Here is a 21,597-nt window from a genome sequence, read left to right on the forward strand (position 1 = left end):
TCAAGGTAGGCCTAAACCACTGGTGCAAACTTTCCACATAGGCCTACAGGCTACAGTAATTTCAACTGGAATAGTTAATGCTTTAAAGGTAAAGTGATCCACATCGTGTAGTATCAAAACATAGCTCTCTCCTCAAACCACTTTTGGTTTGGATTGTGGTTATGCATGACAAAAGCGAGCCACACGTCTTTGGCGGGCATGAGAGTAGATCTAAAATACATGCCAAGAGGGCATCATTGTGTGACCAGTCAAGTGATTAGGAAAAAGTACAACATTTGCATCCGAGTGGATTTTAAATTGGTGAGTCATTTAACGTAATTATGCATAAGTATTAATCTATACATTAAATCCAATTTATGATCCAATTCAATTTGTTATTTTAACTTTATAACACATTTTGAACCAATGTGTTTTTTAAAAAAACCTGTAACGCTAAATATGTCCTATGTGGCGTCTCCTCACGGAGTGATTGAGACTGCCTATCAGCAGCACTCCCTGAATTCCATTCCGCCTTTTATGCAGGGAAGTGGCTCGTGTGTCTCAATAGCGTCAGACTTCCCAGTGACTCACTGACTTGCGCTCGCATTACAAGTCGAAGTTTTGAGTGCAAAAGACAGTGGGTCCGAAGTGACGCAAACCGATCTATCTATTTCACGGCACTTTTGATAAATATTTTTGTTCTGTTTCCATAACAAAACGCACAAAGGGATAATTCTCTGTTGATGAAGTCCCACCGCGTGTGGGACGTAGAAAGTGTTGAGGCGCACCTTTAGATTACTTCAGTGGCCAGAAGTGAAAGACATTGATTTTCCTTTCCCCAGCATTTGCAGCCTGTGCTGGGTTGGTAGAACATGGGCACGCGGATCCACAAGGTCTCTGGACTTATCGTCTCGTTGATATTTACCTGTCATCTAGTGAATGTAAGTTATTTTTTGCATACTTTTATTTTGAAGTTTCATTTATTTCTGGTGAACCAGCTTTTGTAGATCATCTGCTCTAGTGCTCACACCGTTGCACGCACAGCAACCGTATTTATTTCCCAAAGAAAATAAACGTAGTTAATTATTTTCAAAACGTTATTACAAAATATGAAACGTATTGGCTATTTGTTACTTCAGTTCAGTGTTTCAGTTCAAGTGTTGTTACATATACCATAGTTGAACATATATAATTCCCCACACACTAATTATACTTTTCAGAAAAGATGCTGTTAAAAGTAATGTGACAAACTAGAATCTCTAGTGGAATAGAGTTGATCTAATTCTGTCCATAGAAACAGTCTATTCATAGTCTCAAACTTATATCTGAATCACACTCACTTCACTTGAAACACTTCAGGAAAATTAGCAAAATTTGACCACATTTCCAGTATTTGCAAAATGATGCAATGGTAGCTAATTTAACTCACTTGGTACCCAGAAGGAACTGATTATTACGTTTATTCAGTTATAGGTGGTAGCTGCAGACAATAAAGGTAACCTAGGGCTACATAAAATAATGATGGACGGGTAGTGAAAGAAACTGGTCAGCGTCTAGAATTGGTTGCTTATTAGTGACTGTGCAATAAAATCAACGTTAAAAGCTTTTTTTCTTGAGGGAAATACTGGTGTCTATAACATATCTTCATTGTGTCAATATACTTTGATCATGCCACTTGTGCTAATCCGTGTACTTTTTAACTTGATACAGTCCTTGTGCTAGTGACATAATGTTTTCAATTCATTCAAAATGGTCTGTGAATACCTCTTCAGACAGAGCTTCACAGTCCTTGGATCATAAGGATCATGTATAAGATGTAGCCTGGCCCTGCATTCAAGTGATGTGCATTGTAGGAGTTGCCACTTTATCAAACATTATGATAATAATTACTAGACTATACCCGAGATCATGTCTGGTTTCTCGCCTATTTGTTCTCTAACAGAAAAATCTGTCACGGTCTGTCTGCCTGTCTGTCTGCTACTACTCTGTTTTTAATTTGATCAAAAGTTAAGCCTTTTCAGAAGAGCCCACTGTAGTTCCTGTGGTTTACATGACGATAATGGAAAGTGTTGTTGTTGTCATGTCCAATTGGCTGAAGTATGTGGTTTTTCTGTTTCGGGTGCATTTTCAAGCATATCATCAATCGCTATCGAAGATCAACTTATTTTGTTTTTTTTCATTTAGCAGGAATCTTATACAGGTTGACTCAACTTCTTGTTGGTAATGGCAGATGGCTTCCATAGTTTTACAAGTAACCTCGGTGACAATAGCAGCATAATTGAATTATCTGGGACAAGGAGCAGTATCTGTTTCCAGCGTTTTGACTCTGCACTGTGACAGGCTTGACACTTGATTCAATTAAGCATATGTACTGATGTTAGCATAGGGCCCCCTTCACTCGTCTGGAATGTGAGGGACAGTTCTAGCAATCAACTCAAACAATCAATAGCTAGGTTTCCATCAAATTGGCTTCAGATTTTCATGTGAATATTCTAAAATCGGCATAAAAACAATATGCGCAATTTCCCACGAGAGATGTGCTCCCATCAAATGGACTTGTTGCAGATAAAAGGCTGTGCTTGATGTCATAATATATTAAATTCCCATGTACCAAATTTAAAAAAACAAGTTAAATGGGTTTCCATTGCATTTTCAACTCTTCTGATGGTTTCTCACAAAAACAATTTGCTTTATATAGTGAGTGTGCCCACAATGGTATTGGAATGTGCGCTCTAGTCAACTGCTCGCAGATACAGTGCAGGTATAGCCTACATACATGATGAGATTATTATGGACAAAAGCCAAGCATCAATGATCATGTCACCAGAATAAGACCGTTGATATTTTCTGTAAAGGATCCTCAAGATCATCAACTTTCACTTTCACAACCCTGTGAAGTTCATCATCATGTATTTCATCTGTAGCCTAATAAACTGCATCGTTTCCCGATGAGTCGTAGTGGAAGGGTCACACTACATGTCATCGTGTGACTGAAAGTTTACTTCGATGTAATGGTTATTATATCAGTATTTGAGCGTAAAAGCGTTTCCACCGATATTTCTCTCAGAATTAATTTTACAGACAAAAAGATCCCGCATAGCATATTGTGTTTTGTCGACATTTGGAAAGTTTACCGACAAATGTTCTGTTTCCATCAGGCAGTGTCATTACATTTTTCTATCCGACATGTACTTAACTCGCATGAAAAGGTTGGATGGAAACCTGGTTAATGTCAATACAACTCAATCAACTGCTCTCATCCTGACTTTAACCATAAATATGTTATGTTGGGGATCATTTAAGTGAAAGGCTTTTATTGTTAACACACTGAAGCCACCAGCATCTGTCCAGGGTAGTCGACTCAGGGCCAGGGTTTCTAATCATGTTCTCTGCCTGTCCTGATCATAGATATAGAACATGGTATATCTCTATGAACCTGACACCCTGTCCTTCTCGTGATAATACGAGGAGTTTGGAGGCCACTTTGTTTTCTGGTTGTCTGACATCAGAACTGAGCACTGCTGACTATTTTGGCTCTGTGAGCCCTCCCTCCCGGTATAGAATACCACAGCCACAAGTGTCCCCTGACTTCATTGGTCGTTGTGTGTAAGGGGAAGGTTGCCCTGGATTTCTGAGCTCATATACAGCCTGTGTGCCCATTGTCATAAACTTGTTATTTTTTAATCCTGTAAAACGATCCCCTTTTAACTCTTATGCAACATCTTGATATAGCTAGTGATAGAGTCCAGGGTGTCAGGCCATGCTTTGTGCCAGGCCATGTGGTATATTAAGTAAGCGATTTAGTCTGTTCAAATCAAATTTCAAATCAAATGTATTTATATAGCCATTCTTACATCAGCTGATATCTCAAGGTGCTGTACAGAAACCCAGCCTAAAACCCCAAACAGCAAGCAATGCAGGTGTAGAAGCACGGTGGCTAGGAAAAACTACCTAGAAAGGCCAAAACCTAGGAAGAAACCTAGAGAGGAACCAGGCTATGGTGGAGATTATAACAGAACATGGCCAAGATGTTCAAATGTTTATAAATGACCAGCATGGTCAAATAATAGTAATCACAGTGAACAGGCCAGGGTTCCATAGCCGCAGGCAGAACAGTTGAAACTGGAGCAGCAGCACGGCCAGGTGGACTGGGGACAACAAGGAGTCATAATGCCAGGCCTGAGGCATGGTCCTAGGGCTCAGGTCTTCCGAGAGAGAGAAAGAATTAGAGAGAGCATACTTAAATTCACACAGGACACCGGATAAGACAGGAGAAGTACTCCAGATATAACAAACTGACCCTAGACCCCGACACATAAACTACTGCAGCATAAATACTAGGAGGGAGGAGGCACCATCCGATGACACCCCCGGACAGGGCCAAACAAAGCACAGCCCCCACACCACTAGAGGGATTTAAATGTTTTATTTTACCTTTATTTAACTAGGCAAGTCAGTTAAGAAAAAATTCTTATTTTCAATGACAGCCTAGGAACAGTGGGTTAACTGCCTGTTCAGGGGCAGAATGACAGATTTGTACCTTGTCAGCTCGGGGGTTTGAACTTGCAACCTTCCGGTTACTAGTCCAACACTCTAACCACTAGGCTACGCTGCCGCCCCAAATGTCTTCAACCACCAACTTACCATCCTGAGACAAGGCCGAGTATAGCCCACAAAGATGTCCGCCACGGCACAACCCAAGGGGGGCGCCAACCCAGACAGGAAGATCACGTCAGTGACTCAACCCACTCAAGTGACGCACCCCTCGGCATGAAAGAGCACCAGTAAGCCAGTGACTCAGCCCCTGTAATAGGGTTAGAGGCACAGAATCCCAGTGGTGAGAGGGCAACCGGCCAGGCAGAGACAGCAAGGGCGGTTCGTTGCTCCAGAGCTTTTCCGTTCACCTTCACACTCCTGGGCCAGACTACACTCAATCATATGACCCACTGAAGAGATGAGTCTTCAGTAAAGACTTAAAGGTTGAGACTGAGTCTGCGTCTCTCACATGGGTAGGCAGACCATTCCATAAAAATGGAGCTCTATAGGAGAAAGCCCTGCCTCAAGCTGTTTGCTTAGAAATTCTAGGGACAATTAGGCCTGCGTCTTGTGACTGTAGCGTATGTGTAGGTATGTACGGCAGGACCAAATCAGAGAGGTAGGAGCAAGCCCATGTAATGCTTTGTAGGTTAGCAGTAAAACCTTGAAATCAGCCCTTGCCTTAACAGGAAGCCAGTGTAGGGAGGCTAGCCAGTGTAGGGAGGCTAGCACTGGAGTAATATGATCACATTTTTTAGTTCTAGTCAGGATTCTAGCAGCCGTATTTAGCACTAAGTGAAGTTTATTCAGTGCTTTATCCGGGTAGCCAGAAAGTAGAGCATTGCAGTAGTGTAACCTAGAAGTAACAAAAGCATGGATTAATTTTTCTGCATCATTTTTGGACAGAAAGTTTCAGATTTTTGCAATGTTACTTAGATGGAAAAAAGCTGTCCTTGAAACAGTCTTGATATGTTCGTCAAAAGAGAGATCAGGGTCCAGAGTAACGCCGAGGTCCTTCACAGTTGTATTTGAGACGACTGTACAACCATCAAGATTAATTGTCAGATTCAACAGAAGATCTCTTTGTTTCTTGGGACCTAGAACAAGCATCTCTGTTTTGTCTGAGTTTAAATGTAGAAAGTTTGCAGCCATCCACTTCCTTATGTCTGAAACACAGGCTTCTAGCGAGGGCAATTTTGGGGCTTCACCATGTTTCATTGAAATGTACAGCTGTGTGTCATCCGCATAGCAGTGAAAGTTAACATTATGTTTTCGAATAACATCCCCAAGAGGTAAAATATATAGTGAAAACAATAGTGGTCCTAAAACGGAACCTTGAGGAACACCAACATTTACAGTTGATTTGTCAGAGGACAAACCATTCACAGAGACAAAATTATATCTTTCCGACAGAGAAGATCTAAACCAGGCCAGAACTTGTCCATGTAGACCAATTTGGGTTTCAAATCTCTTCAAAAGAATGTGGTGATCGATGGTATCAAAAGCAGCATTAAGGTCTAGGAGCACAAGGACAGATGCAGAGCCTCGGTCTGACGCAATTAAAAGGTAATTTACCACCTTCACCAGTGCAGTCTCAGTGCTATGATGTGGTCTAAAACCAGACTGAAGCATTTCGTATACATTTCGTATACATTGTTTGTCTTCAGGAAGGCAGCTTTTTCAAAAATTCTTGAGAGGAATGGAAGATTGGATATAGGCCGATAGTTTTTTAAATATATTTTCTCGGTCAAGGTTTGGCTTTTTCAAGAGAGGCTTTATTACTGCCGCTTTTAGTGAGTTTGGTACACATCCGGTGGATAGAGAGCCGCCTGTTACTGTGTGCTGCTGCTTTGTCACCCCAGATCTGTCTGTGTGTTGAGATTTAGATGCAGGGATCCAAAGCCAAAATGACCACATACAGTATTTCAGTGAGTGAATTGCAACAGTTCAGTGATTTACAGTGTTTCATCTTTTTGCCTGCCCACCCAGTTTTCTATGTTCAATTAAAAATACAGACACTCTAAACCGATTAGCACAGCAGTCAAGATTCACACAGTAAGGCCCCCACCCAGGGTCCCTGGTGCACTGCAGTGCAAACAGCAGTTTAGAAAGTTGGGCCTCAATAATTTGAGCTAATTGGGTGAAGACTTGGCTTGACAAACATTGCATTGTTGACTTAGTTCTCCCCCCAGGAGGCAAAGGAGACCATCTTGTCTCTGAGGACAATGCTATCCTGAAGTGGCTGGCTTGCCCTGGCCTCCTCAAACATATTTAGGTGCACACACACACGCACGCACACACACACACACACACATGGCTGTGCACATATGGAGTGCAGCAGACACTATAGGTAGTGCAGGCAGCATTTATTTACACTGCAGTAGAAGTGAGGTGTGACAAATGGGGCCTGGGTGGACAGAGGTCACAGAGGTTAGGACTCTATTTTTCATAGTTCACAGTATGGGCCTCTTTATGATTTATTCACCCCAGAGATTGATTGCCCTGTGCCTTGGGGGTACACATTTCCATTCAGAGTTCCCATGCAAAATTGTACTCTTCATCTTGTTTCAAGTTGATTGTGAAGCCTCAAGCATCTAATTTTACAATGTATTCATTCTCTCCCACCATTCTTACTCATTCGTCGGAGAGCATCAAAATAGTGTTTGTGTGCAAAGTATTTGGCACTCACAGTTAATAAAGCAGAAAATAATTTGTTTTGTCACTCCGCTCTACAAACAAACCTCTTATATTTCTTCTCACAATGCAGTGTGCTTTGCGGTTGTGGTTGTTATGGGGAGCGTGTGCTTCGCTTTCATGTGTGTCGCGTCCGTGTCAGGCGGAAGGGCAGACTCCAAACACAGCTGCACCTCAGCTGGTATAGCAGGACTGAGCATGTGCTGACATGAGCAGAAGCACCATAGCCTGCTCCTCTCCTAGTGCCACCTTGCCTGATGCAACAGGAGACCCTGAGAAACCCTGTTTCCCTTTCTTTCTTCCTCCCTATTCTCTCTCCCACTGGATCTTTGCTAGCCTGTTTTTTGGAACACACATCATCCAAAACTACTAGTATGTTGCTGTGACATTCTGGCCAGAAATCTTGCTCTCTTCATCCCTCGTGGAATTATGTTAGATCTTGACTGACCCACGAGCTAAGTTTTAAGTGTAGGACAAGGGCTACAATTATCCTAAAATATAAATGTCCATGGTGTCAACCCACTGGGCACAAAATGGTTGAATCAACATTGTTTCCACGTAATTTGTCAGTGGTATTGTGACGCGGATATTTATGTGGAAAATACATTGGATTAAGGGTGAAATTTCAACCACAGGATTTTGTCATCATTGTAGCCAATTTCAACATAGGCAAACCTTGTAGGAAACATGTTGAATTTTTGTACATTTGAAATATCAGATCTTCAACATTATAGCCACTATATAAAAATAAACAAGGCTGGGCAGCACCTCCTACTGGAGAGTTGATCTATAGCTATTCATTTGGTCTCAATGTGCTATTGTGAGAATGATTATTCAGAGACCTCTTTATAACTAAATATATTCACTGTTGCTATTGAAGTCATTCTAAAGGGTAGGTTTAAAAGAGCAAATTGAATAGTATTGTCAATGATACTATTTAGGCCTATATAGTATTTGCAAAGTCATCAACAGCTGCTGGGTTTCAATTCAACCCAGGGTTCAACTAAAAATAGGCAATACATAGAGGCCTAGGGTTTCAAGCTTTGGTTGATTTCAAATGTAATCTTCAAGTTAATCATTAATATGTCGGATTCACATCTCAAGCTCAACTCAACATCAAAGTTAAAGAATAGGACTAAATCAAATCAGACGTTATTTAAAGTGCATTACAAATTTGATTAGATTTAGTCCTATTCTTTAACTTAGATTTTTGGTTGAGCTGGAGACATGAATCCAACAAACTGCATGTTGAATTGTGTTTGGTTGTAAATGCAACCAAATATCAGCATTTGAAGGAGATGTATCTTCTGCTTGGATAGTTCCATCTGTGCCACTGACTTAGTCTGGCTTTAATTCCATCTTGTTAAAACCTCTCTAGGGTATGTGGGATGGTAGCGTCCCACCTGTCAACAGCCAGTGAAACTGCAGGGCGCCAAATTCAAAACAACAGAAATCCCATAATTAAAATTCCTCAAACATATATGTATTTTACACCACTTTAAAGATACACTTGTTGTAAATCCAGCCACAGTGTCCGATTTCAAAAAGTCTTTATGACGAAAGCAAACCAAACGATCATGTTAGGTCAGAGCCAAGTCACAGAAAAACACAGCCATTTTTCCAGCCAAGAGAGGAGTCACAAAAAGCAGAAATATAGATCAAATTAATCACTAACCTTTGATGATCTTCATCAGATGACACTCATAGGACTTCATGTTACACAATACATGTATGTTTTGTTCGGTAAAGTTCATACTTATATTCAAAAATCTGAGTTTACATTGGTGCATTATGTTCAGTAGTTCCAAAACATCCGATTTTGCAGAGAGCCACATCAATTTACAGAAATACTCATAATAAACATTGATAAACGATGCAAGTGTTATTCACAGAATTAAAGATATACTTCTCCTTATTGCAACCGCTGTGTCAGATTTCAAAAGAACTTTACGGAAAAAGCAAACCATGCAATAATCTGAGTACAGCGCTCAGACGACAAATCAAGCCAAATTGATATCCACCATGTTGGAGTCAACAGAAGTCAGAAATAGCATTATAAATATTCACTTACCTTTGATGATCTTCATCAGAATACACTCCCAGGAATCCCAGTTCCACAATAAATGTTTGTTTTGTTCGATAATGTCCATCATTTATGTCCAAATTCCTCCTTGTTGTTAGCGCGTTCAGCCCAGTAATCCAACTTCATGACCTACGAGCAGACAAAGTCCAAAAGTTCCGTTACAGTCCGTAGAAACATGTCAAACAATGTATAGAATCAATCTTTAGGATGTTTTTAACATAAATCTTCATTAATTTTCCAACCGGAGAATTCCTTTGTCTTCCGAAATGCAATGGAATACAGGTCGCTCTCACGTGAATGTGCGAGACTGAGCTCGTGGCTGCTGGCAGACCTCTGACTCATTCCCCTCTCATTGGCCCCCACAACACAGTAGAAGCATCAAAGGTTCTAAAGACTGTTGACATCTAGTGGAAGCCTTAGGAAGTGCAACATGGCCCCATAGACACTGTGTATTCGATAGGGTAAGAGTCGAAAAACTACAAACCTCAGATTTCCCACTTCCTGGTTGGATTTTCTCAGGTTTTTGCCTGAGTTCTGTTATACTCACAGACATCATTCAAACAGTTTTAGAAACTTCAGAGTGTTTTCTATCCATATCTACTAATTAAATTCATATTATAGCTTTTATGGCACAGTAGCAGGCAGTTTAATTTGGGCACGCTTTTCATCCACAACTCCCAATGCTGCCCCCTACCCTAGAGAAGTTAATGAATAAGACACAATCAAATCAAACTTTAAATGCACTTTAAAAAAGTTTTTTTTAAATGTAGTCCAATTCTTTTTCTTTGATTCTTGGTAGAGATGGACACCTAAATCCAACATATAAATTATTAATTTGTAGACAAACTGGAATTTGTTGACAACCAAACACAACTCAATATCACTTTTTCCATACAGTTAATAGCCTATGAACTTGTTTGATAAATTAACAAATTATATGTTTAATTCACGTCTCCAACTAAACCAAAAAAAAGTTAAAGAATAGAATTAAGCCAGTGGCTCAGATGGAACTATCCAACAAATCGATATCCTTTAAATGTTATTTGGTTGTGTTGTCAACCAAACAAAATTCGATAATATTTTTGTAGTACAGTACATAGCCTAAAGTTAAAGCTATCTAGCAAACTAATGTAACCGTATTTATTCAACATTCCATGGCCACATTTTGGGGTTAGCCTACTGTAACTAGTGTCTTATGTAATCATGGAAATCGTGCATGTTCAAGATAGCATGCAAAGGTCGCAGGTCTGCGGAGATCTTCACAATTGCTGTAATAATCTGTGCAGAATCTTGAACATCATTGATCACTTGCATTACGTACTTTTAATGTAATCTCAACTGCAATCCAGGTCATTTGGTTCTGCTATTAGATATGAGAACACATTAAGTCATGTGTCAAACTCATTCCATGGTGGGCCGAGTGTCTGCGTGTTTTGGCTCCTTCCCTGTACTTGATCACTAATTGGTCACTAATTTGTAAGGAACTCCCCTTACCTGGTTGTCTAGGTCTTAATTGAAAGGGGGAAACTAAAACCAGCAGACACCAGGCTCTCCATGGAATGAGTTTGACACCCCTGCATTAGATTGTTGTATAAATACAAAATATCTGAAATTGTATTTCCATTTGAACTTTGTTGTGCTTTTAAATGGTTGAAAGTGCAGAGATAACACATTTAGATGACAACTAATCAAAACATTTGACATTGTTTTTCCATTGGAATTTGATTGTGCTTTTAGGTGGTTGAAAGCGTAGTGATGACCCATTGGGAATTCAACTCTTTTCAAGTGGGGGAATAAAGGTTGAAATCTCATTGATCAATCATCTCAACCAAATATTACCCACATTTCCACGTTAAAATGACCTGGTGTGACCAATGGGAATGGCCTCTAAGAAGTCCTTCCAGACATAAACAGTCCAATGTGAAGTCTAATATACCTGATGCCAGTAACTGTTTAGTGGGGGATTCAGCTTGAGTGAATAAGCTTTAGTCTGGGTGGATTCTTCCTCATACCTCTTTTATGGAACTATGTATGTCAGTCAGAGAGCCAGTTGAGTTCATGACAAGGTCACCCACTGGCCAGAGGCCTCAGCGAGGGAAACTATTCCTGTGTGTCCCAAATGGCACCCTATTCCCTATTGTGCACTGCTTTTGACCAGAACCCTATGGAAATACGGTGCCATTTAGGAAACACACTTCATATTTTGCTGGTAGACTTTCTCTCCCGGCTGCCTGTCTCTTGGCCTGCACTTATTGGAGATTCATTGAAATGCTAAGTTAACTGTATAACATTTTCTCCCGTCGAAGGCTCTTTATCGTCGTCTGTGTTCTGTAGAATCTCCATAATTGTCTTTTCCCCTTGCATTAACGTTAAGCCATTTCAATGCCCTCCTTGTTGTCCAGAGGAGTTAATGCATTGTTATGTAAGGTTCCTACTCCCTGGTTGTAGACTTCCCTGCTCTGCAACTTTGAAGCGGGTTAGTTACCCTATTTACCCAGGCTTCTTTGGCTAAATAAATGATGTGCTTGAAGCCTCTATTTTGTTGCCAAAAGTATATTATTAAGAAAGTATTGTTCTTTTTTAACCTAACTCTTTTTTTAACTCCTAGTGACCCTGCCATCCTGTGGTTTGTTGATTACAAATCCGCTTCCTTATTTGGTGATTCCCAAACCACTGAACAGAGACTAGAAGGCCCATGCCATCCTTTCCTTCAATGTCAGACAAGCCCCTGCCTGTCCCGAGAAGAAAAGCTCTGTTTTATCAATACTTTTTTTTCTTCTCAACTCTAGTAAAATGCACGTTCTCCCTGGGTGTTATTAAATCATTGATGTTTATTGAGGAAACCGGGCAACGGGTATTTCACTGCCCTTGGGTCATTTTGCCTCACTGCAAAAGGAAGGTAATTAAGAGGGGGGAAAGACTTGTAACTTCTGGTTATGTTTTTTATTTTTTTACTGGGTTCGTGGGCCTCTGTTGATGCTGTGAGTGACAACTTTGTCATTTTATCCTGTAAAAAGTGATACTTTATTCAAAAGTCTGCTGGATACAACTATTTGGATGCAAAATCCAAATAGAGCTTGCGCCTGACCCAGTACAGTTGACCTAGTGGACGCATCCAGGACACAGTAGCTGTAATGCACAGTGCTCGTGCACTGTTGGCAAACAGGTATCTTTTGAAGCCCCTGCCAAAATATGTCTCAGTTTGCCTCTGTGTAGCCCTGTATCCCTGTAGCCCTGTAGTCCTGTAGTCCTGTAGCCCTGTATTCCTGTATTCCTGTATTCCTGTAGTCCTGTAGTGCTGTAGCCCTGTAGCCCTGTAGCCCTGTAGCCCTGTAGTCCTGTATTCCTGTAGCCCTGTAGTCCTGTAGCCCTGTAGCCCTGTAGTCCTGTAGCCCTGTATTCCTGTATTCCTGTATTCCTGTAGCCCTGTAGCCCTGTAGTCCTGTAGTCCTGTAGCCCTGTATTCCTGTATTCCCGTAGCCCTGTAGTCCTGTAGCCCTGTAGTCCTGTAGCCCTGTAGTCCTGTAGCCCTGTAGCCCTGTAGTCCCGTAGCCCTGTAGTCCTGTAGCCCTGTAGCCCTGTAGTCCTGTATTCCTGTAGCCCTGTAGCCCTGTAGTCCTGTATTCCTGTATTCCCGTAGCCCTGTAGCCCTGTAGCCCTGTATCCCTGTAGCCCTGTAGTCCTGTAGCCCTGTAGCACTGTAGCCCTGTAGTCCAGTAGCCCTGTAGTCCTGCGCCTGGTAGTGTTCAGCTCTCTTATCAGCACCCAGGGCCTCTGCTCTACACCCCTCTCATCCTCTCTCTCAGCCTACACAGCCCATTAGACTGGAGAGAGCAGCGAGGAGATAACCCCCTGAGAGGCCAGCAAGAGTCTGCCCGGAGTTAGCATGTCAACAGCCTTCCTATGAGAATGGACAATTCAACCACTCTCTCTCTCTCTCTCTCCTCTCTTGCTCTCTCGCGCTCTCTCTTCCCTCTAGACTCTACAGAATATACCTTGTGTTATTTGTAAATTCACCTTTGCTTTCTATGTATATGCCTTGTGTTGGGGTACTAGTGGGGTAGAGGAGGCTGGTGGGAGGTGCTATAGGAGGACAGGCTCATTGTAATTGCTGAAATTGAGTCAAACATGGCACAGAGTCAAACATGTGGTTTCCATGTGTTTGATACCGTTCCATTCCAGCCATTACAATGAGCCCGTCCTCCTAGGGTTTTGGTTAAACTAGGGGTTAACAAACTCTTTTGTCCCTAGACCCCATTTTTTTTTTTTTTTAAAGGTGCGGCCTCATCATGTAAAAAAAAATGATGTAATTGGGGCTATGACAATCTATTACAAATCAGTCTGACAGCACTTTTCTCAGTATTTCAATCGGGAAGGAAGTATGGTTTGAAATGACTGAAATGCATCAGAAAGGTATTGGAAAGTTCAAAAGATCGTCATGTAATGATTTTTTAGGATCTTCTTTGTGGATAATAACAATAATTGATTATGTTCTTATTCCCCCAGTCAGATTTAGTGTCTGGTCTCGTACACTGTTCTATCGAGGCTTGTGGGCATTGTAGAGGGAAACGATAGAGGGAAACGAGTTTCTCACGTGACCCTCATTTTCAAATCAAGGGACTCCACATGGGGTCGTGACCCCTAGTTCGGAAAATGCTGGGTTAAGCCACAGTAGGATGTGCTGAGTAAATTACACTGTGCTCACTACAGCCTTTCTCGTCGGCTGCATCTCCAAGCCACCTGAGCGTGAGTTTCACCCTGCGTGACTTAATTCACAGTAGCAACGGTCGTCAAAGTGATAGAAGGTTAAAAAAATAAATAAAAATGTAACAGCTGCAGAATGGAGTAAGATTCTCAACTTTTTATTTATAAAAAATAATCCATCAAATATTGACTGTATTACAGCACATAAACAATTGTACAATAATGTATAATGAGAGACAGAAAATCTATGTAATCTAGGCATTTTGGGAGGACTTCTGGTATTCAATTGAATGTTAAATATTTAAAAAAATCTTCCTTGAAATTATACACGCCAAGGTTTTTAAACCCAATATGGACCTTTTTTATATGTTTTGTTTTTATATTGATTAAATATATATTTAGAGCGGTCTCCCGAGTGGCGCAGTGGTCTGAGGCCCTGCATCGCAGTGTTTTGCGGCGTCACTACAGCCTGGGGTTTGATCCCAGGCTGTGTCACAACCGGGTCCCATAGGCGGCACACAATTGTCCCAACGTCTTCCGGGTTAGGGAAGGGTTTGGCCGGGGGGGCTATATTTGGCTCATCACGCTCTAGATACTCCTTGTTGCGCCTGCAAGTTGACTTCAGTTGTCAGTAGAATGGTGTTTCCTCCGACACATTGGTGCAGCTGGCTTCAAGATTAAGAGCGGGTGTTAAGAAGCGAAGCGTGGCGGGTCATGTTTCGGAGGATGCATGACTCGATGAGACAAGATTGTTATCACGAAATTGCGGAGTAAAAGGGGCTAATTGTGCAGCGCCATATGGAACTCCCGGGATTGAACCCCAGGTTGTAGTGACACCGCAACACTGCGATGCAGTGCCTTGGACCGCTGCGCTACTCGGGAGGCCCTTACTTTATAATCTAATCAAACATCAACAATTTTCTATCCAACCAAGAGGAACACATCTGCACTTCTCAAATACAGCCAAAATATGGCAAAGAGATGTGTATTGCCAGGTGGGCGTGGCTTGAGCCTTGCTACTCACAGCACTCTCTGGTGTATCCTGAGAAACCAGGGAGGAAATCTGGCTAAGTGATTGGTCTCATCATGAGGTATCTTTAGAGCAACAGGCGACAAAGGGTTGGGATTTAGGATTTTTTTTTTTTCCTTCAACTAACAGACCATTGTTTGGTGCGGTGGTTAGTTGTTTGCGATTGTCTACAGAACAGAACGGGGCCACCATGGTGCTGACACATCGTCCTGTTGGGGGAAATGACACCTGGATTTATCTGCAGGACAAGTCGAGCCCCACTTCCCCGGAGTAAAAGTTTATTCAGGCTTTCCTGTGCCATGCGGGGCGCATTGCAGTCAGACCATGTCCTGTCTGTCCTCTCCTATAGGACCTAGGCTACGTAGCCACAGCAGTAACCCTATGTGTTGTTTTTCTTCTCTTCCCTGGAACTATCTGCTCTCTGAAGTGTGTTTGGATTAGAAAATCCCCAAGATCTTCAATCATGCCTGTTTTCCTCTCAGGCGTCCTTATCTGTGGACTCAAAACACGGTTCACAGTGCTCCCCGCTTTCCCATAATCCCCTTATGTAGAGTGAACATGCACAAACCCACCGCACCGTCATTCCAAGTATTCAATCTTGTTCTCAGAAGAAAAGTTGAAACTCAGTTGCTGTGATCTGTGGAAACATGAAGCAAGCAGAACTGAACTGTCGACTGTTGAGAGATTTTCATATACTGTTTGGTCACAGTCAAAGCTGCATAGTGGGACCATGTAAGTCTTAACCTGGAAATGAATTAATTGCCTAGGACCCCATAGCACCAAACCTCGCCAGAACTACATACTTTACTGTTAATAGTTCCCTCTGAAGAGCCGCATGTGATATTTTGATTTCCATCACAGCTTCAACCGCGTCCAGTCAGGTAATATGTTCCATACAGGCTTGTTAGCCTAGCGTTCATTCAGCAGGTTCCGTTGGCATTAGCCAAATGATCTCATCATGGAAAAACCCTCAATTTGAACCAAATGATAACCACTCACTGTGTTAGCTAATGTAATGACAAGAGAATATCAGTGAGCGTGAATTCCAGAGTATCTGACTAGAATTTGGCCTGCATCTGTTGGCCAGAGATTAAGAAGTGTGGAGTAAGTGAATGAGAGAGACATTGTGCATCAGTTAAGACTGAGAGAGTACTGCTGCTGATGGCAATCAGCTGGACATTATTTTGTAGAGATTCAATATGAGAGGTCTACTCATACTTCTTGTGTCAATATACTTCAATTAAAAGGAGATTTTTTCCCAAGGCTACAGTACTTCAAAATGAGGCTGCCCACAGTATACCAGGAATGCTCTTCATAGCAAATGTTCTCTAGTAATGCAACAATTGTAATAAACTATATCTCCATCATTAGAAAAACTACTTAGAATGAATCCCGATGCCCCACCTTTGTGTTACCCTCTACTGGTAGTCTTTTTCTCGTTCTTTTCTTTGTTAGATCTGTGGACCATACTTTTGTAATGATTAGCTCAGAATGAGATTTCCAAAAGTTGTCCTTTAGTAAGCCCAGATAATTTACACTGAACAAAAATATGAATGCAACATGTAAGGTGTTGGTCCCATGTTTCATGAGCTGAAGTAAAAGATCCCAGAAATGTTCCATATGCACAAGAAGCGCATTTCTGTCCAATTTTGTGCACAAATTGAATTACATCCCTGTTAGTGAGCATTTCTTCTTTGCCAAGACAATCCATCCCTGTGACATGTGTGGCATATCAAGAAGTTGATTAAACAGCAGGTGCACCTTGTGGTGGGGGACAATAATGGCCACTCTAAAATGTGCAGTTTTGTCCCACAACACTATGCCACAGATGTCTCAAGTTTTGAAGGAGTGTGCAATTGGCATGCTGACTGCAGGAATGTCCACCAGAGCTGTTGCAAGTGAATTTAATGTTCATTTGTCTACCAGATGCCGCCTCCAACGTCGTTTTACAGAATTTGGAAGTACGTCCAACCGGCCTCACAACCGCAGACCACTTATATGGCATCATGTGGGCGAGCAGTTTGCCAACAGTTTGTCAACAGTTGTGAACAAAGTGCCCCATGGTGGGGTTATGGTATGTGCAGGCATAAGCTATGGACAACGAACCCAAATGCATTTGAATGCACAAAAATACAGTGACGAGATCGTGAGGCCCATGGGGGGGGGCCCATTTGTTTTAAGGTATCTGTGAGCAACAGATGCACATCTGTATTCCCAGTCATGTGAAATCCATAGATAAGTGCCTAATGAATCCATTTCAACTGACTGATTCCTTCATATGAACTGTAACTCAGTAAAATCAATGAAATTGTTGCATGTTACGTTTATATTTTTGTTCCGTATATTTATAAATCACATCATTGGATGTTTAGGTAGTTGCGTTTCCCAACGGACTCCATAGGCCAGCATAGCTGATCTAAATTGTAAATATAGAAAGAAGGACTTGCTTGGTAATGTGTATGTGTCTTTCAAATCTTGGAATTTTCTCAAACCATTACTGTCCATGATATCGGTAAGGGTCCGGATTCCACATTTAGACCATTAAGGGGATCCAAAAGGCGGCCCTCAAGATCACAATGCGTTATTGTGAAATATGTGAGTATGGGTATGCCATTTTGATTCCCAGTTACATTGTCTTTCAATTTTGCGCCAAATATAAATTGCGTGAGCAATAATAGCACCAAAGCGTAGTTTACATTGTTTAAGGGACATATCAGTGAAGTCCATCTCATCCAGGGCAATAGGAGACACCATATGTATCTCTATACTCAGCCAGGGGGCAGAAGAATCATGTCTAAACCAATTTAGGATGGGACGAAATGATAAAGCCTCGAAATACAATTTAAAGTTTGGTACGGATAGTCCTCCTACATCTTTCCCTCTTTGTAAAAGTATACATTTTTATCCGGGATCGCTTACCTTGCCATAAAATGAACTGAACTACAGAAATTCAGCCGTGGCAATATATTCATTTTGACAATAGATATTCTACCGGTTTAAGCAATTGGGTTTTTATTCCATCTACTGAGGTCGGATTGAAATGATTTTAGAGTTCTGTTAAAGTTTCTGGCAATGGTTTTATCTAAAGAAGGAGATATATCTAATCCCAAATATGTAAAATGGGAAACGTGTGAAATTGTGATTCCATAAGTAGAGATGGAGTCTCCATGGGGGTCTTGAGATGCAGTAGGGCTGATCTGGTTAGATTCATTTTATAACTTGAGATGAAGCTAAATTTATCTATGATCTTCAATGCGTTTGGAGCGATTGAAATTCTTTGTCTAGATATAGTCAAATTTTCAGCCTTCAAGGGTGCGTGCTTAGCCCCCTCCTGTACTCCTTGTTCACCCATGACTGCGTGGCCACGCACGCCTCCAACTCAATCATCAAGTTTGCAGACTACACAATAGTAGTAGTCCTGATTACCGACAATGACGAGACAGCCGACAGGGAGGAGGTGAGGGCCCTTGCGGAGTGGTGCCAGAAAAATAACCTCTCCCTCAACGTCAACAAAACATAGGAGCTGATCATGGACTTCAGGAGACAGCAGAGGGAGCACGCCCCAATCCACATCGTCGGGACCGCAGTCGAGAAGGTGAAAAGCTTCCAATTCCTTGGTGTACACATCACTGACAATCTGAAATGGTCCACCCACACAGACAGTGTTGTGAAGAAGGCGCAACAGCGCCTCTTCAACCTCAGGAGGCTGAAGAAATTCAGCTTGGACCCTAATACCCTCACAAACGTTTACAGATGCACCATTGAAAGCATCCTGTCTGGCTGAATCCCCGCCAGGTACTGCACCGCCCGCAACTGCTGAGCACTCCAGAGGGTGGTGCAGCCTCTCCAACGCATCACTAGGGGCACACTGCCTGCCCTCCAGGATACCTACAGCACCCAATGTCACAGGAAGACCAAAAAGATACAGTGCAGGTGCATCAAAGCTGGGACCGAAAGACTGAAAAAGAACTTCTATCTCATGGCCATCCGACTGTTAAATAGCCGTCAATAGCCAGCCAGCCTCCATCCAGTACCCTGCACTGAACTTAGTCACTGTGACTAGCCGGCTACCACCCGGTTACTCAACCCTGCACCTTAGAGGATGCTGCCCTATGTACATAGATATGGAATCACTGGTCACCTTTATAATGGAACACTGGTCACTTCAATAATATTTTAAAAATATTAATGTCATATGCATACACTGTATCCTGCTGTATTTAGTCCATGCCACTCCGACATTGCTCATCCTAATATTTATGCATTTCTTAATTCCAGCCTTTTAATTTGAGATTTGTGTCTGCTAAATATGTGTATGTGACCAATAACATTTTATTTCCTCTTCCACTTGGCAAACATATGTGCCTACCTATTAGTAACGTCTCTGAGGTTCAGGCCAAAGTCAAGTTTTCCTTGTAAGGTGGGCTGTGATTGTTATTCAGACTGTATGGAGTGTGTCTCCCACAGGCTACTGGAGGAAGTTGTGGGCAAGGATGTAATGTGTATCCTGTGTATGGCCGAGTGCTTCCTCTTCCTCTTGCCTAGTTAAATAAAGGTGAACTAAAAAAAGAGATACAAAAATTCATTAGATCAGAATCATGACCATTGCACCATGCTTGCTAGACATGTTCTACTCACTATGCGGCGGCAGGTAGCCTGGTGATTAGAGCGTTGGGCCAGTAACCGAAAGGTTGCTGGATTGAATCCCTGAGCTGACAAGGTAAATCTGTTGTTCTGCCCCTGAGCAAGGCAGTTAACCCAGTTAACGGCGAAGACGTGGATGTCAATTAAGGCAGCCCCCCCGCACCGAGTCAGAGGGTTTGGGTTAAATGCGGAAGACATATTTCAGTTAAAGGCATTCAGCATTCAGACTTTCCCTAATGTCAAATGTGTCCACTGGAGACTGTCTAGTCATGGGACTGAATTACTTCATACCTACGTTTTTCTTTATGTTCATGAAAATAGTATAGGCAATCACATCTAATGAAAATAATCATCAACATAAGCCCCAACTCACATTACGTTTTTGGGACATTCTATCGTGTGCACAGAAGTTGGGCACAATTGGCTATATATTTAGGAACGGTTTACCCAGTACTGACTACCAGTCATGAGGGGAATTTCTGTGGCTTGCAGACTAAAGTGGTTTTATGTTATTTTCTCTACACCATCTGTTGATTCATACTGGGACTAGGCTGGGTAGTATCACCCAAACACACTTTGCCTGCCTCTAGATAATCTATCTTAAAGGAATACTTTGGGATTTAGGCAATGAGGCCCTTGATCTACTTCCCCAGAGTCAGACAAATAGATACCAGTGTGGATACCATTATTTTTGTCTCTGTGTCCAGTATAAAGGAAATTCAAGGTAGTTTTGCCAGACAATGCGATATGCATGGAACACAGGAGGTTGGTGGCACCTTAATTGGGGAGGACGGGCTCGTTGGAATGACTGGAACGGAATCAGTGGAATGGTATCAAATACATCAAACACTTGGTTTCCAGGTGTTTGATGCCATTCCATTTGCTCTTTTCCGGGCCATTATTATGAGCCTTTCTCCCTTCAGCAGCCAACACTGGACTGGAAGTCAATGGTATCTGCTAACATGCTAGTACATACCATAGACTTCCAGTCATTGCATGTTCATCTGACTCTGGGGAAGTAGATAAAGGGCCTCATTGCCAAACACCCCAAAGTATCCCTTTAAGATAGATTATCTATAGGCAGGCAGAGTGTGTTTAGGTGATACCACCCAGCCTAGTCCCAGCATGAATCAACAGATTGTTAAGGTTCATTTTCACATCAGGAAAATAATCCTGCAGCAACATGAAATGTGAATCACTATGTGGATTATAATGAATGGGACATTTTGTAGAGGTTGATACATTTTCCATTAGGGAAAATCAAGTCTGAAATGTTAAAGTGGAAATTTCAAACTTTTAGAAGCCTTTTTAAACCTTGGATACACTACAATTTGCATTTTCTCCTGCGCAGGAAAATTCTCTAGGACAACAGTGGTCCAATTAAGATAACAGATCTGGAGGTTAAATTTACACAGCTTTCAGAAGTTTTTTATCACGAGTTATGACTCTTAAGGGCTTCATTGTTTAATATTTCAGTACTTGAGCAGACGTTCTCAGTAAATATAGCCTACCTCTGCGAATCTTCCCAGAATGACACAACAGGCTAAAACGCTAAAGTTGTGCTTTACTCATTACAAGACTCAGTTGTACCTTAGCAGGTTAGTAATAATTATCTTTTGATGGCAGTGAGTCCCACCAGAAGTGTATTGGAAGCACATGGGCGGCGGGCCTGCTTGCCGTTCTCTGTCGAAGTGAACACAGTTGATGGTGAACACAATGAGAACCATGGGGCTTGTGGGCACAACAGCTGCAACTCATTCTAACACGTGCTTTTTTTATTCATAATTAACACCTATGATGTCATTGTTGTTACTACAGTTTTGAGTCTTGGGTCTTGGATTCCTTTGTTTGCTTATTAGAGAATGTAGTTAACACATGGATTTCTAGAAAGACCTGTATTAAACAGTTTCATGTCTGAGTCTAATGT

At 41.8% G+C, this 21,597-nt stretch overlaps 1 protein-coding gene across 1 annotated transcript in view; it reads left to right on the plus strand.

Moving 5' to 3' along the window:
* Nucleotides 1–603: 603 nt before the first annotated feature.
* LOC139368502 (basement membrane-specific heparan sulfate proteoglycan core protein-like) overlaps nucleotides 604–21,597 on the plus strand; it is a 159,128-nt gene continuing 138,134 nt past the window's right edge. The window contains exon 1 of the mRNA XM_071107471.1: nucleotides 604–920. Within this exon, the coding sequence (XP_070963572.1) occupies nucleotides 852–920 (69 nt within the window). The 5' untranslated portion in view covers nucleotides 604–851. The remainder of the gene's footprint in view (nucleotides 921–21,597) is intronic.

The sequence above is a fragment of the Oncorhynchus clarkii genome, chromosome 16 (genome assembly GCF_045791955.1).
Source record: "Oncorhynchus clarkii lewisi isolate Uvic-CL-2024 chromosome 16, UVic_Ocla_1.0, whole genome shotgun sequence".
Lineage (NCBI taxonomy): Eukaryota > Metazoa > Chordata > Actinopteri > Salmoniformes > Salmonidae > Oncorhynchus > Oncorhynchus clarkii.